The 17,815-nt window shown below is 41.0% G+C and overlaps 1 protein-coding gene across 1 annotated transcript in view; it reads right to left on the bottom strand.

Annotated features, from left to right (window-relative positions):
- Window positions 1–17,474, bottom strand: part of vcana (versican a) — a gene marked incomplete at both ends in the record, with an annotated part of 55,907 nt that extends 38,433 nt beyond the window's left edge. The window contains 5 exons of the mRNA XM_079571429.1: window positions 11,711–12,004; window positions 12,821–12,948; window positions 13,034–13,208; window positions 14,087–14,377; window positions 17,426–17,474. Of these exons, the coding sequence (XP_079427555.1) occupies window positions 11,711–12,004; window positions 12,821–12,948; window positions 13,034–13,208; window positions 14,087–14,377; window positions 17,426–17,474 (937 nt within the window). The remainder of the gene's footprint in view (window positions 1–11,710; window positions 12,005–12,820; window positions 12,949–13,033; window positions 13,209–14,086; window positions 14,378–17,425) is intronic.
- Between the last annotated feature and the right edge of the window lie 341 nt (window positions 17,475–17,815).

Here is a 17,815-nt window from a genome sequence, read left to right as displayed (position 1 = left end):
TTGATGAAGAGAAAGGGGTCTCAGTTGTTATAGATTCATCAGGAGTTGTGTCACCTGATCCAGAGTCCTCTGATGAACTGACAAAAGCCGCCAATGATGAAGTCATTTTCTCACTTGGGGTGCCAGTTTCATGTGTCTCAGAAGGTGAAGATGGTGTCTCTGTACTGTACAGTGAAGAAGGAGGAGAGACTGTTGACTTTGAAGAGGTCATTGCTCCCAGAGAAGTTACTTCCGATTTTGAGGGGGTAGTATCACCTGTATTAACATCCACAGCTGTAGAAGGAGAGGTTCCTGTCAGCATTGAGTCTTTCGGGAAGACATCCATAATATCTCCTGAACCCTCTAGCATTGTACTGCTGAGGAATGAAGATGCCGTAGTTGATCCTGTGAAAGGTGGAACAGACTTCACCACTGTAGCTTCCGTGGAAACATCCTCTGCAAGAGTGGACAAGTGAAGAATAGGACTACTTGAAGATACTGCCCCTTCAGAATCAGATTTAGTAAAAACGCTACTAGCTTCAGATGTAAAGGGTGGTTTGGTGGAGAGCTCTGTTGGCAATATTGATGACTTTTCAGTACTGAACAAGGAAGATGTTGAAGGTTCTGTTATTGTTGGAGTTAGATATTTTTGTGATGTCAGTGATTCTTTGACAGAGTCAGTCATAGACACAGATGCTTCTGTTGTTGGTGACATTTCTTCTCTGTCTTTGGCCGTGCTGGACTGGCTCAAACTCATGTCTGGTTTGTCAGTTGGTTTCTCAGTACTGTAAAGTGAAGAAGTGGAAGAGACGGTTGGCATTGAAGAAGCACTTGTTTTGTGAGAAGTTACTTTAGCTGTTGACAAGGCAGTAAGTCCTGTAACATCATCCGCAGCTTTTTGGGTTGATGTTTCAGTAAACAATGACACTTTTATATAGTCATCAGTAATGCCTCCGGATCCCTCTGTTGTTGTACTGTCAAGGAATGAAGTTACCACAGAGAATAATGTTGAGCCAGTGAAAGTTGGTACAGACTCCACCATTGTACTTTCACTGGATATGTCATCTGAAAGAGTGGAAGATATGAGAGTAGTCACAATTGAAGATGTTGTCCCTTCAGGTTTGGGCTTATGTGAAAGGTCTGTCGTGTCAACTGTGAAGGTAGGTTTGGGAGAGACATCTGTTTGCAATATTGAAGGCTTTTCAGTACTGGACAACAATGAAGATGTTGAAGGCACAGTGCCTTCACTGGACGTCTCACTTGTGGACTGGCTGAAGATGACATTGTCTGTTATTGTTGGAGATACAATAGTTTGTGTTGACAGTGATTCATTAATAGTTTCAACAGTGGATGTCGAAGCATGTGTCGTTAGAGACACTGCAGAAGCTTCATCCTGTTTGGCAGTGCTGGAATGACTAAAATTCACCTCTTCTGTTCCTGTAGAAGTTTCATATGCCTCTGTTTTTGTTGACCCTTCTTCAGAGGCGCTAGTTGTTACAGTGTCTCCTAATGTTGTTACAACCCCTTGTTGTACGGTAGATAGCAACAGTTGTGCAACTTCCACCGTTGTCTTTTCAATCTCAGGTTGAAGGGTGGACAAGTGCAGCGTAGTTTTGCTTTCAGCATCTGTACTATCAGTAGAAGACGACCATATAGTTTCTGTCGTTGGAGAATGGGTAACTATAGATGCAGGCGAAATAGTTGACCCTTGTGGTTGAGATGTTTTAGAAGTTTGTTCTACAACTGTAGGAACTGAAGTTCTACTTGAGAAATCACTGACATGTTTTAAGGTAGGCATGGTTGTAGGCTTTTCTGTACTAAACAATGATGAGGCTGTTGAGAGTGTAGAGCTTTTGCTTGATATCTCACTTGAAGAAAGGCTGGAGGTCTTCTCTGTTATTGATGAAGAGAAAGGGGTCTCAGTTGTTATAGATTCATCAGGAGTTGTGTCACCTGATCCAGAGTCCTCTGATGAACTGACAAAAGCCGCCAATGATGAAGTCATTTTCTCACTTGGGGTGCCAGTTCCATGTGTCTCAGAAGGTGAAGATGGTGTCTCTGTACTGTACAGTGAAGAATGAGGAGAGACTGTTGGCTTTGAAGAGGTCATTGCTTCCAGAGAAGTTACTTCCGATTTTGAGGGGGTAGTATCTCCTGTATTAACATCCACAGCTGTAGAAGGAGAGGTTCCTGTAAGCATTGAGTCTTTCGGGAAGACATCCATAATGTCTCCTGAACCCTCGAGCATTGTACTGCTGAGGAATGAAGTTGCCGTAGTTGATCCTGTGAAAGGTGGAACAGACTTCCCCACTGTAGCTTCCGTGGAAACATCCTCTGCAAGAGTGGACAAGTGCAGAATAGGACTACTTGAAGATACTGTCCCTTCAGAATCAGATTTAGTAAAAACGCTACTAGCTTCAGATGTAAAGGGTGGTTTGGTGGAGAGCTCTGTTGGCAATATTGATGACTTTTCAGTACTGAACAAGGAAGATGTTGAAGGTTCTGTTATTGTTGGAGTTAGATATTTTTGTGATGTCAGTGATTCTTTGACAGAGTCAGTCATAGACACAGATGCTTCTGTTGTTGGTGACATTTCTTCTCTGTCTTTGGCCGTGCTGGACTGGCTCAAACTCATGTCTGGTTTGTCAGTTGGTTTCTCAGTACTGTAAAGTGAAGAAGTGGAAGAGACGGTTGGCATTGAAGAAGCACTTGTTTTGTGAGAAGTTACTTTAGCTGTTGACAAGGCAGTAAGTCCTGTAACATCATCCGCAGCTTTTTGGGTTGATGTTTCAGTAAACAATGACACTTTTATATAGTCATCAGTAATGCCTCCGGATCCCTCTGTTGTTGTACTGTCAAGGAATGAAGTTACCACAGAGAAAAATGTTGAGCCAGTGAATGTTGGTACAGACTCCACCATTGTACTTTCACTGGATATGTCATCTGAAAGAGTGGAAGATATGAGAGTAGTCACAATTGAAGATGTTGTCCCTTCAGGTTTGGGCTTATGTGAAAGGTCTGTCGTGTCAACTGTGAAGGTAGGTTTGGGAGAGACATCTGTTTGCAATATTGAAGGCTTTTCAGTACTGGACAACAATGAAGATGTTGAAGGCACAGTGCCTTCACTGGACGTCTCACTTGTGGACTGGCTGAAGATGACATTGTCTGTTATTGTTGGAGATACAATAGTTTGTGTTGACAGTGATTCATTAATAGTTTCAACAGTGGATGTCGAAGCATGTGTCGTTAGAGACACTGCAGAAGCTTCATCCTGTTTGGCAGTGCTGGAATGACTAAAATTCACCTCTTCTGTTCCTGTAGAAGTTTCATATGCCTCTGTTTTTGTTGACCCTTCTTCAGAGGCGCTAGTTGTTACAGTGTCTCCTAATGTTGTTACAACCCCTTGTTGTACGGTAGATAGCAACAGTTGTGCAACTTCCACCGTTGTCTTTTCAATCTCAGGTTGAAGGGTGGACAAGTGCAGCGTAGTTTTGTTTTCAGCATCTGTACTATCATTAGAAGACGACCATATAGTTTCTGTCGTTGGAGAATGGGTAACTATAGATGCAGGCGAAATAGTTGACCCTTGTGGTTGAGATGTTTTAGAAGTTTGTTCTACAACTGTAGGAACTGAAGTTCTACTTGAGAAATCACTGACATGTTTTAAGGTAGGCATGGTTGTAGGCTTTTCTGTACTAAACAATGATGAGGCTGTTGAGAGTGTAGAGCTTTTGCTTGATATCTCACTTGAAGAAAGGCTGGAGGTCTTCTCTGTTATTGATGAAGAGAAAGGGGTCTCAGTTGTTATAGATTCATCAGGAGTTGTGTCACCTGATCCAGAGTCCTCTGATGAACTGACAAAAGCCGCCAATGATGAAGTCATTTTCTCACTTGGGGGGCCAGTTCCATGTGTCTCAGAAGGTGAAGATGGTGTCTCTGTACTGTACAGTGAAGAATGAGGAGAGACTGTTGGCTTTGAAGAGGTCATTGCCTCCAGAGAAGTTACTTCCGATTTTGAGGGGGTAGTATCTCCTGTATTAACATCCACAGCTGTAGAAGGAGAGGTTCCTGTAAGCATAGAGTCTTTCGGGAAGACATCCATAATGTCTCCTGAACCCTCGAGCATTGTACTGCTGAGGAATGAAGTTGCCGTAGTTGATCCTGTGAAAGGTGGAACAGACTTCCCCACTGTAGCTTCCGTGGAAACATCCTCTGCAAGAGTGGACAAGTGCAGAATAGGACTACTTGAAGATACTGCCCCTTCAGAATCAGATTTAGTAAAAACGCTACTAGCTTCAGATGTAAAGGGTGGTTTGGTGGAGAGCTCTGTTGGCAATATTGATGACTTTTCAGTACTGAACAAGGAAGATGTTGAAGGTTCTGTTATTGTTGGAGTTAGATATTTTTGTGATGTCAGTGATTCTTTGACAGAGTCAGTCATAGACACAGATGCTTCTGTTGTTGGTGACATTTCTTCTCTGTCTTTGGCCGTGCTGGACTGGCTCAAACTCATGTCTGGTTTGTCAGTTGGTTTCTCAGTACTGTAAAGTGAAGAAGTGGAAGAGACGGTTGGCATTGAAGAAGCACTTGTTTTGTGAGAAGTTACTTTAGCTGTTGACAAGGCAGTAAGTCCTGTAACATCGTCCGCTGCTTTTTGGGTTGATGTTTCAGTAAACAATGATACTTTTGTATAGTCATCAGTAATGCCTCCGGATCCCTCTGTAGTTGTACTGTCACGGAATGAAGTTACCACAGAGAATAATGTTGAGCCAGTGAAAGTTGGTACAGACTCCACCATTGTACTTTCACTGGATATGTCATCTGAAAGAGTGGAAGATATGAGAGTAGTCACAATTGAAGATGTTGTCCCTTCAGGTTTGGGCTTATGTGAAAGGTCTGTCGTGTCAACTGTGAAGGTAGGTTTGGGAGAGACATCTGTTTGCAATATTGAAGGCTTTTCAGTACTGGACAACAATGAAGATGTTGAAGGCACAGTGCCTTCACTGGACGTCTCACTTGTGGACTGGCTGAAGATGACATTGTCTGTTATTGTTGGAGATACAATAGTTTGTGTTGACAGTGATTCATTGATAGTTTCAACAGTGGATGTCGAAGCATGTGTCGTTAGAGACACTGCAGAAGCTTCATCCTGTTTGGCAGTGCTGGAATGACTAAAATTCACCTCTTCTGTTCCTGTAGAAGTTTCATATGCCTCTGTTTTTGTTGACCCTTCTTCAGAGGCGCTAGTTGTTACAGTGTCTCCTAATGTTGTTACAACCCCTTGTTGTACGGTAGATAGCAACAGTTGTGCAACTTCCACCGTTGTCTTTTCAATCTCAGGTTGAAGGGTGGACAAGTGCAGCGTAGTTTTGCTTTCAGCATCTGTACTATCAGTAGAAGACGACCATATAGTTTCTGTCGTTTGAGAATGGGTAACTATAGATGCAGGCGAAATAGTTGACCCTTGTGGTTGAGATGTTTTAGAAGTTTGTTCTACAACTGTAGGAACTGAAGTTCTACTTGAGAAATCACTGACATGTTTTAAGGTAGGCAGGGTTGTAGGCTTTTCTGTACTAAACAATGATGAGGCTGTTGAGAGTGTAGAGCTTTTGCTTGATATCTCACTTGAAGAAAGGCTGGAGGTCTTCTCTGTTATTGATGAAGAGAAAGGGGTCTCAATTGTTATAGATTCATCAGGAGTTGTGTCACCTGATCCAGAGTCCTCTGATGAACTGACAAAAGCCGCCAATGATGAAGTCATTTTCTCACTTGGGGTGCCAGTTCCATGTGTCTCAGAAGGTGAAGATGGTGTCTCTGTACTGTACAGTGAAGAAGGAGGAGAGACTGTTGCCTTTGAAGAGGTTATTGCTTCCAGAGAAGTTACTTCAGATTTTGAGGGGGTAGTATCTCCTGTATTAACATCCACACCTGTCAGCATTGAGTCTTTTGGGAAGACATTCATAATATCTCCTGAACCCTCTAGCATTGTACTGCTGAGGAATGAAGTTGCAGTAGTTGATCCTGTGAAAGGTGGTACAGACTTCACCACTGTAGCCTCCGTGGAAACATCCTCTGTAAGAGTGGACAAGTGCACAAGAGGACTACTTGAAGATACTGCCCCTTCAGAATCAGATTTAGTAAAAAAGCTACTAGCTTCAGATGTAATGGGTTGTTTGGTGGAGAACTTTGTTGGCAATATTGATGACTTTTCAGTACTGAACAAGGAAGATGTTGAAGGTTCTGTTATTGTTGGAGTTAGATATTTTTGTGTTGTCAGTGATTCTTTGACAGACTCAGCCATAGACACAGATGCTTCTGTTGTTGGTGACATTTCTTCTCTGTCTTTGGCCGTGCTGGACTGGCTCAAACTCATGTCTGGTTTGTCAGTTGGTTTCTCAGTACTGTAAAGTGAAGAAGTGGAAGAGACGGTTGGCATTGAAGAAGCACTTGTTTTGTGAGAAGTTACTTTAGCTGTTGACAAGGCAGTAAGTCCTGTAACATCGCCCGCAGCTTTTTGGGTTGATGTTTCAGTAAACAATGATACTTTTGTATAGTCATCAGTAATGCCTCCTAAACCCTCTGTTGTTGTACTGTCAAGGAATGAAGTTACCACAGAGAATAATGTCGAGCCAGTGAAAGTTGGTACAGACTCCACCAATGTACTTTCACTGGATATGTCATCTGAAAGAGTGGAAGATATGAGAGTAGTCACAATTGAAGATGTTGTCCCTTCAGGTTTGGGCTTATGTGAAAGGTCTGTCGTGTCAACTGTGAAGGTAGGTTTGGGAGAGACATCTGTTTGCAATATTGAAGGCTTTTCAGTACTGGACAACAATGAAGATGTTGAAGGCACAGTGCCTTCACTGGACGTCTCACTTGTGGACTGGCTGAAGATGACATTGTCTGTTATTGTTGGAGATACAATAGTTTGTGTTGACAGTGATTCATTAATAGTGTCAACAGTGGATGTCGAAGCATGTGTCGTTAGAGACACTGCAGAAGCTTCATCCTGTTTGGCAGTGCTGGAATGACTAAAATTCATCTCTTCTGTTCCTGTAGAAGTTTCATATGCCTCTGTTTTTGTTGACCCTTCTTCAGAGGCGCTAGTTGTTACAGTGTCTCCTAATGTTGTTACAACCCCTTGTTGTACGGTAGATAGCAACAGTTGTGCAACTTCCACCGTTGTCTTTTCAATCTCAGGTTGAAGGGTGGACAAGTGCAGCGTAGTTTTGCTTTCAGCATCTGTACTATCAGTAGAAGACGACCATATAGTTTCTGTTGTTGGAGAATGGGTAACTATAGATGCAGGCGAAATAGTTGGTACAGACTCCACCATTGTACTTTCACTGGATATGTCATCTGAAAGAGTGGAAGATATGAGAGTAGCCACCGTTGAAGACGTTTTGACCTCAGAATCCACTTTATTCTCATCATATAAAGTGGACTTCAGATTTTCTGTTATTGTAGAACCTGAAACTTTTTTTGTCTGATCAGTCACATTAATGACAGGTTGACTAGTTGCTTTTACAGTAGTTGCTGATAATTTTGTAGCTTTATCAGTCTTTTCTTGGCCAGCATTTATACTGCTCATTTGTGTGGTTGACGAAACAATTTCAGTTTTACCTTCAATGTGCATTGTAACATAATGAGATGATGTATCCATTTGTGATCTTGAAGATGTCACCTTAGACTTAGTGTCTTGTGTAGAAGATGAAAACACCCCATATACCAAAGTTGTTGAACTTGAACTTTCATCTGTTCGGTCATTAGCAACAATGGCAGGCGTACTGGTGGGAAACAGCTTTGTTTTTTCTCTACTAAAAAATGATTCCGTTGTAATTGTGTCACTTTTGCTAGATGTCTCAGTTGTGGACCGATGTGAGGTGTCACCTTCCATTATTGCTGAAGTCACAGGGGTTTTTACTGGTCCATTATTTTCTGTCACAGTTTCCATCGTGAAAGTAGACTCTAGTGAGGATTGGTCTGTCGTGTAGCCAGTTACATCAGACTGATGTATTTCTTTTGTACTTTGCATTGTTTGTTGGTTGAAAAACTGAGTAATTGCTTTCATTGTTGTCTGTAGTACTTCTATACTACTGTATAATGGAGAGGCAGTGGTTGAAATAGTATCCCAAATGGCGCTGATTGAATCACTTTCCTTTTTGGAGTGTTGAGATGTAGCTGTATTTTCCGATTCAGGGTTTTGCTGCTGTTGTGATGTGATTTCTTTGGTTGATGATGTAGACATTGATATTGCTGTTATAGTAGGTTTCATGGACAGCTGTGATTCCTCACCTGTCTGTTCTGAGAATTGGCTATCAGCTGGAATTGTTGTGCTGAAAATATTTTTGTCTAATGTTAATGTCCCCTCTGTTCCTTTTATAGTAGACATTGAAGGGTAAGTACCATCTGTGTCTATTGTTACATCATCAGAAGGTATGATGGGTTTATGGGGAGTAGATTTTGTAAATTTCTCTACAGCTATAGGGGTAGATGTGCCTTTTTGTGCATCAGTGCTCACAGAGACATCAACATCTTTTACAGACGTGGCAATGACAGTGGTAGTTTCCACATCCATCATCACCTTTGGAGACACGGACATCAGTATTTCAGCTGCTGTTGTGGAAACAGAAGCAGAAGAAGTAGCAGTTACATCACTCAATGCCTCTGTTTCAGAAGCTTCAGTAGATTTAGGCAGAGAGGAGGTGCTTGATACAGCTGCTACATTGGTCACTATCTGTGTTCCTTTGGCTTCCTCTTTGTCATAGGTGGGCTCCAGGGTAATCTCTTGAGTACCATTAATGAAGATAATAGTAGGAGTACTAGACACTGCAACCTGGGAGACAAGCTCTGGTTCTTGATTATCCACAACAGGCTCACCATCAGCTATTGAGGGTGTAGGATGATGAGGCGTTATAGCTATGGATGGGGAGTGGTCAAATAAATCTGAAAAGACAACAAAAAGATGCACCACACTGGTAAAAACATTTTGAAACACTGCATGAGGTATTTGTTATTATGTGTAAATCATCATTAAATTGTTGCTTTTCATACCGTCTAAAACTGTTTTGGTGATAAATATGTGTTTCATATTACAAAAATGATGGAAAAGTAACATCATAAAAATTGTGATGCTTCCATCACATATTCAGAATTTTGACCATACCCACACCTTTTTAGAAAGTAAAATGGCCGCAATAAAAATGTACACTGATTTGGCTAGTGCTTTCCTGTCTATGTTGCTTTAAGCACTCTTCTCTCCCTTTCCCACAAATTGTGACCATAAATTATTGGTTGTGGTCAAGAACATCTGCAACTGCTCACCTTTGCAATAAGACACCTGTTTAAAACCTACATGCCCTGGGAACTAAAGTAATTGACTTGTTGGACTACATGAATAACAATTCTGTTATCATCCAATTCATACTTTTACAAAAAAGAAAACAAGAAATTATTTCAGTCCTTCGAATTCAATTCAAATTAAAAAATGTTCTCATACAACAGTAAATATGTGTTATATAATTTGTATGTGCCCAATAGATAGGGCATAAATCAGCTATCCCTGAGGCTAGTATTTCTAAAAAGTTCTAAAAAGTCAGACAGGCGACCAGAACACATTCTGTAACAAAGATTTTTTCATGTATGGGTATCTAATGTTATAAAATCCAATAAGTACTTAAGAAAATTATAAGTTAATTAATATGCTTTGTATTGCTTTACCTGAATGTGTCAGCTGCAGGTCTCCTGTGGCTTGGCTTAACTGCTCTTGGGTAGGTGGTGATGTCGGCTGGGATGGCTGAACAGGGGACTTCTCAATGGACAACTCTGTCCCATTTTCTGATTTATCCTCTCCTATTATACCATCACTGCTGTCCAGGACTTGGATGGTGGATTCATCAATAATATGAATGCTTGTTGTCAACAGGTCTTCCACAGTGGTGCCCCTATCAGGTAAAGTTGAAACCTCATGGGAAGCCGTGTATATTTTACTGTCTTGTGTTTGACCAGCAGTGTTTTGTGATGGTCCAGATGTTATAATGTGGAGTGGGTCTGGTGTAGGAGGTTTTCCTTCGACATAAAAACCAGCTTCAATACCATCATACTCATCAAAGGTTGGTTCATAGGTCAGGTCTGTGGTATTGTTAGGATATAGAATAGTTTCCTCTGTCGTCCCTTCAGCAGACATTGGCTCAGTAATGTGTGAATCAGGCAAGCGGACATCAGGTTGTATTGTGCTGATTTCGATCACTGAGTGGTCATCTTGATCAGATACAGACTCTGACGTCTCAGTAGTGTTTAAAGTTCCTGGAAATGTGTCACCACGGAGATCAGAATCGACAAAGGTCACCTCTGTAAAGTCTTCAATGTTAAAGTCAGGCGGTGTCTCAAACTCCTCTTCTTCATCCCGAATGGTGGGTGCAGCTGTGGTGAATAACTCTTCATGTTCTGTGGGTGTAGGACGGGCAGGGGCCATACTGGTAGAAAACATAGATGGTGGAGATGAACTCTCAGGTGATGATGTCTCTGCTTTTGTGGTTAAGGGAGTAGTGCTTGCCTCCAGTAAAGGGACAGAGGAGGTGGGAATACTCATAGTGGTCGTTGGAGACACAATGAGCACATCCACAAGTGAAGTTTGATTTATTGTCTCACTTCGTCCTGTAAAGGCAAGGAAAATTGATCATTATAATATCACATACCTAATCACTAGGAAAAAAACATGTAGAAATAGTCATTCTGTCATGTGTCTTTCATTCATACCATGAAAATGTTTCAATGTCAGTTACATCTAGGTGTTACTAGCTAAATTAAAGTGTTTCATGCACAATTGTACATGTTTAGTGAAAGAAATTAGCATATAATCTCAATGATGCACTTGTGCCGGTGTGCTTGTTGAGGCCTTTGCTTCCTTATGCACAATCTACACCACATTTTCTGCACTACCCTCCTGGGCTCACCAACTGTATTTACATTATCATTTTGGTGTGGGAAAGCGAAAACTCATCAACTAAAGCATGATACTTGTAAATCACATAGTTCAAATACAATATCAGCTGAGGAGCTGACATAGGATACACAAAGCAGGAGGTGATGTTTGCCTGTTTGTGTGCCCTCTGAACCCCATGGGGACTTATCATAGTGAGATTGAGCATAGCTTGGGGGCAGTAAATGCTGGGGCAGGGAAGGGCTTATCTATTCAGTCTCTCATTTGTAAAGATGGAAAGAGCAGGTCAGGGGTCACTAAGGATGACTGAATTTAGAAGTCCAGCAGTAGCTTTGGCCATTATCCAAACGTCTGCTCTGATAAGTACAAGTGAGAATGACAGAGGGCAAACACAACAGCGGAAATTAGAGGAGAAAGGGAAGTGAAAAGAATGAGATAGTAACACTACAGGTGTGATTTTAATTTGCCTTATTTGATAATGGTTTATCAAGCAAGGATCTGACTATTTTGCAGTCTTTATGCGAGCAGGCTGATTCCAGCCTGGCACTATTTCTCTCTCACCGGACTGTAAACATTTAAATGTTGGAATTCGTTGGATGTGGGACTGTGTACAAATGAAGCAAAGAAGCCGAAAATCAAAGGGTGGAGGAGAAAAGCAGATGAGATCATAGCTCTCCATAGACCAGCATTGTTCTGGTGTTTTCTAGCTCTGAGCATGCATCTACAATATATATGAATAAAAGTAAAAAATGTGAAATTACACCCTGTTAAAATAACAAAAATGTTTACCTTTAAAACAGTATGCTCCAAGTCTTGTATTTGGATCAGGGAAGCCTGTTTGGTTTTTATGGCGATACATAGTTCTGACACCAAGTAGGCCTCCACCGCATTGCATTCTGGGTACTGAAACAGGGTGTCGTGCACTGCCATCTGATAGCCAGCCATAGTCACATTGGTCAAGGCCTTGCCGCCATGCAGCATGGAGCTGCCCAGGACTTGCAAGTACAGAAAATCTTTTTTTACATTCTTCTCTTGCTTCCTCCAGATTCATTTTCTGTGCCAAGGGAGCATAGAAAACTTCACCTAAGTAAAAGAGACACAGATTCATAAATAAACCAGTATCAACATCACCTTGATTATAAAGCATTCAAGGCCACTGTGATCTTTAAAAATCTCTGGTCAGCTGATATCAACACAACAGGGCAGAGACCTCCCACTACTCCACTGTAATCAAAAACATTCAATTTGTACAATCATGTGAGGGAGGATTGTGCTGCGACAGACATCATGACAGACAGCATGTTTTGAGTTAGTCAGGGTGTAACTGTGTATCCGATGTTGGTTTTTATTTTGCAGATTTACGATGGTGCTCAGATTAGGAAATGATTCCCAACCAGAGAGTTTTCCCTTTAAATTAGAACTGCATTGTCATATTACAAAAGCAACTATTGTTCTGTTCACTTACAACGTTTTTCTTTTTATTTATTTTGTATCATATTCATATTGCCTGTTTTATGTTTAATCTGGGGGCACGATATATTGCCAGTATTGTCTTTATGGACCCCAGGAAATATCAGTAGAGAATTTATAAGGAATATATCTTCCTGACTAAAAAAGCAAAAATCATACATAATGTTTTACTATGTAAAATTGCATTATATATATTTTTTTAAAGTGCATGAATTGTGTGCATGTGGATATCTCTAGTGACTACAGGGAGGGGTTATGTACTCTGGCTGACACTAAGGTGGACATCTGTTAATAAAACCAATACAAATGTCATTGTCAAAATAATGCTCTTTCTACTTGGTGTTGTGCTTAAGCTGTAACAGTATTGTATTGTGAACAACATGCCATGTGTATGTCACGATTTCTTTTGAGCAGTGATTTCTGACTTACCATTAAGCTTGTCGACATAGCAGTAGACGTCATATGTGTCCAATGGTTTACGAATCCCATACGATCTTACACCAGGTTTAGTCTTAAGGTTTCCATAGCAGCCTTTTCTTGGTCGTGTAATTGGATATCTAAATGATAAAGAAATGGATGAAAGGCTCATTGTGTATTGTGAAAATGATTATGATTTGAAATGATATAATTTGATGAACAAACCTCACTGTCTGGTCAGCAATCCATCCAGCATCACACTGATCAAAGCCATCTTCATAAGCAGCTTTTAGCTGTTCATATGTGGCGATTGTTGCCCCGATGTTCTGACATGCTTGAATGGCTTTCTGATAGTCCAGAGTGTACCTGCTTGTGCTTGCGCGATAGTGAAAGACAACACCTGGCAAAATAGAAAAAAATATGAAAAATAATAAGGTTTATTTAGTTTATCTGTTGGTTATGATCATAATTTCAATGCTGTAATTTAAATGTCCAGGACAAAGATATCATGCATGAAATACTTGGCACTCTCAGACCTCTTTAGAAAAGGGAAACTTAGCAATAAAAAAAATAAAAAAAAAAGAAGAGTGAAATACTGGACTTTCACCACAAACAAATAAGATAAGTGCTGCTGATGCCATTGCACTGAAATCCCCATATTTGTGGACACTAAATAGACGTAAAACCGATGATTGATAGACCTAATTAACATTGCAGATATTTGGAAAGACGTTGTGCAGTGTTAACTTGTGGAAACCAAAAGTATCTCAGTATCCCCCACCCTGCTCATGTTTTCTACATCCTTAAGATGAGTTATGACTCCCAGGACACTTTCTCTGTGAGAGCGGGCTGTGTCTTATACTGTAATCAAACTAGGTAAAGAATTGTAAAAGCTCCAAAGTGACAGTAGATGGCAGCTAAGAGGATGCAATAGTGTGGGATTGTTATACAGCATCCATAACTACACTGAGGGCATTTTTATACCCAAGGATAGGTATAAGAGGAGAGGACCACCATCGAGCTTGTCACAATGTCATTTCACAGATAATTAAGTTGATAATACTTATCATAAAAGTGCATCTGCTCTAAAATAAAGTTATACAAGGTGTGATTACAGTAACTACTGGGTCCCTGCAACTTTCAAACCAAGCTGAGAGGCCTCTAGCTTTCAGAATGTTTACTTTCCCATCATCACCTGTATTGTATTTCACTGCTACAGTCGACAATAAGCTGCAACCTCCCACATGTAAGGAGTGTTTAGCACCAAGACTCTCTTACCATTGACATCAAGGTTGACAGTATCCTGCGTGTCCTCGATGCCGTACATGACCTCACAGCGATATGTCCCTGCATCACTGGCCCGTAATTTCACCATTGTTAGTGAGGCATCACCGACATCTTCAGGGTGGCTGGGTACTGACACCCGATAACGATAGCTGGAGCCAATCTTGATCACCCCATTTTGAGCCACTAGCACTGTGGATGCTGAAGTGGAATCAATTCTAGTCCATTTGATACGCAGATAATCCCTGTTATAACTGATTGTTCCATTCGGACTGATGATTGGGGCTGAGGTTGGGATTATTGAAAAGAAACAGGGAAGTGTCACCTTGCCCGAAAGCGAGCCTTTGATGGGCCTGATGATCGATAAAGCATTGGTAGCTGTAAAATACAAAAAGTTCAATAGCTTTTTAAAATATGTAACAAAGTAATAGGTCATATTACTCATATTAAGGTAAGCACAGATATGTGTGTTTATTCAAGAGTAGAGAGGGTAACCGGACTATTAGAGTTCATTTACATTGACAGGGTGTGTTAACTACACCCAGTCTAATAAAAAACATGCATCATGTCCTGAAATGGACCGATGGAAAGTCAAACCTCATCCTGAAAACGTTGGGTGTGGGAACACGTTTAAGACAGAACACACACAGCATGTCAAGGTCATTTTTCACCTTGAGTAAGAAAACTATGCTTTTGATTGACGTGCAGGTGAGAGAGTAAAGCTCAATATCAACATATTTAAAAAAAATGCAGTAGACTCTTTAACCTTACTACTACAACTTCATAGAGTCTTAGACGCATAAAAAGCTATGTGTTTTATTCATGACCAACTCTGCATATTATTAAGAAGTGGGGTTGGGATCACTGGAGGAAGAACCATGTGACCATGCTGATGGTGCAGCAGTGGGATATTGCCCTCGGCCAAGTGTTCTGTAACGGGGCCTCATCTGCCCAAGAGCCAGCTGTTCCTGAGAGCTGTGAGCACTGTAATTGAAAGGTGTCAATCATAGTCACTATAACCACCTAGACACTTGCAACGTCAACCAGGAAAGCCGTGAAACACAAAAATACAACACAAACATACAATAGATGCATTCACAAAGAAATGTAGGTCTTACATTTAAAGGTTCATAGAAGATAGTTTGAAAGGGAGACAAAATCAGCATGACTTACTTGTGGCTGAGGCAGCTTCACAGAGGCAATATAGCCACAGGATATTTTTTATATTTAGTAACATCTATTGAAAAAAAGCAACAAAAAAACAACAATAATACATTTGAAAATAATATCAACTCCTACTGCATTATAATAGACGAAAACAACATTGCTCATCTGCCAGTGTGTTACCACATAATAACTATATTGTTTTATTATTATAACTTCTTCTTGTTCAATAATACACAGACGGATTTCAATGGACAAGATGTCTAGGTGTCTTTTTGTGGTCTGTGTGTGGCACGCAGACCAGAGAGGCGTCTTGTGGGGTCGGTCTGTATTACGGAGTTACATCGGCCTTAAGTGCTCGGTGCACCCCTCAATGTAAACGCAATTTGTCGAAATTTGCAAATATTAATCACGCTTTACAATTGACGCTGAGTAAACGATGAGCTATTACGCAGAGGAAATGTCCCCCTGGAATATAACATCGCATTGCCTGCTTTTTCAGGGATGCTGCCTAAACTTATTCTTAGGTTTACCGATCGATTGGCGTTGGTATTAGCCTATTAGCGAAAACTATTCGGAGGCAATTGAGGAGCGAAAGAGTGGGAATCCTGTTTGGCAGCGCCATACTCTGTGGGTTATCTGAGGACAGCGGAGCATCACTAGCTCTCCCCAAATCGTAACGAATATCTTCGACCTTAAATTGATTGTAATAATAATAATATCATGCAGATTTTGTGAAGACATGTTTCAACATATATATGCATGTTGCCTACTTTCAAAATAGTCACGTATTAACTTTGAGAAGGTTTCCTGGAAAGTAAAAGTAGCCTAATACGAGTCCACTCACCTTGAAATAAGTTTTATTCCATGAAATAAGAAGCGAGTTGTATGCACTCCTATATCCAGTAAGTCCCGGTGCGCAACATGAGTGCGTAAAATATATCCAAGTGTCCTCTCCAAAACTCCAGCGCACCTCTTGATGCGCAATTTCCCGCTGATTGATAGTCCAGGGTGACCGGCTACCGCTCGGAATGTGTTGCACTGTGGCACAGATGGGATAAAGTGTTGGAAAGGAAAAAAAGTTTGATTTTGTCTAAAAGCACCCTGTTATTTCGTCAGGGTTAAAGAGGAGGAGCAGAGCGCCCATCAAAAAGTGAAGGGACACCTGGGGGAGGGAGCAAAGTCATCAGCTGCTGGGGTTCACGCAGAGCCAATCAGGGTGACCACATTCACTGGGCAGGTATAGTTAAGTGAGTAGTACAATCTTTACAACAGACCTAATGTAAAGAGAAAGTGAGGCCATTTTAAATGTCTTTACTAGTATAGCCAATAGTGTACAGCCAAAACCATAGTTTGAATGCATTTCCTATAGCCTATATTTCTTCAATAAGATATAGTAGGTTAACTTATTAGCATTCTTTTTCAGATAATGTGTCAGTGGAAAGAGCAGCAGAGGAGTAATGTCTAGAGTGGTCAGAGGAAAAAGGGTGGTGCAGCCTTGTCTGACTGAATGTGACTCAGATTTGTTGTGGGGCTCCATCTAAGCTGATGGGGGAAGATCACTTCATGAATGTGATGATTTTTCTGTGGTAGAAGAGCTGTATGTAAACAACGTGGGAAAAGATGGTCCACACTGTCAAATGCTGGATGCAGAAACAGAGTTGAGCTGCATGAGACTTGGGTAGTCAGTAATCTGGTAAGGATATGTTCTATCCCTTTGATAGGGATCCTCTGTGTTCAGCTGAAAATAACAATCTATATTGATACTGTATTGATAAGTATCCCCATATGCATTTTGGAGATTTTTGTTGACTGCAGCAAAGAGGGTGTAGAAGTCTAATAAGAAACAGTGCTGCCTACACTTGTGATAATGACACAACAAAGGAAAGAGTTAAACAAATAGAAGATAGTAGTTTATAGACGATATTTCTGTTAATCTACATGCCGGAGGACAGAGAATGGCTCATGATGTGTCGGTCACTTTCAATGCAGACATAGTGAGGGTGCTTCGGACCGGACCAGACTAATTGTTTCAAATCACGGAGCAGTGTTCTCAGACCAGCCATTCCAGCTGACACCTAAAGGTAAAGAGGTAAAGAGCCTCCCACACAAAGGGGCACTTCTTAAAGCCTCAGGCCCTTGTAAAAGTCATAGGTGTCTTTTCTGTACCTGTGAGCATTGTAATCATCACATCAGCAGGATGGTTATGAGAGTGCATCTTTCCAGTTTGCCTGGAGGCATCTGGACAATAGGACTGGAAACCTTGGGGATGACAATGAATATATCAGAGCAGTGCCGCCCAATATAAGAACTGCTGTTGTTTGCGACGCCCACAAGACACACTTTATGACATCCCATGATCTGGTGACCCCCCAGGTTGAGAACCACAGGGTCAAATTCTAGCTCATCATTGGACATTAGCAACATTTTACATGAATGTAAAAAACATCCATCTTCTGCAGATGTCTAGGCACGGTCTCCCAGACGTCTCTCCCGCACACACATACATGAATAATAATCATAATCATAATAATAGTCAACTTTAATACTTTTTGAGGA

Source organism: Gobius niger, assembly GCF_951799975.1.
Source record: "Gobius niger genome assembly, chromosome: 1".
In the NCBI taxonomy this organism is placed as follows: domain Eukaryota; kingdom Metazoa; phylum Chordata; class Actinopteri; order Gobiiformes; family Gobiidae; genus Gobius; species Gobius niger.
The sequence above is the reverse complement of the archived record's forward strand: the minus strand, read 5'-3'. Positions and strand labels throughout refer to the sequence as shown.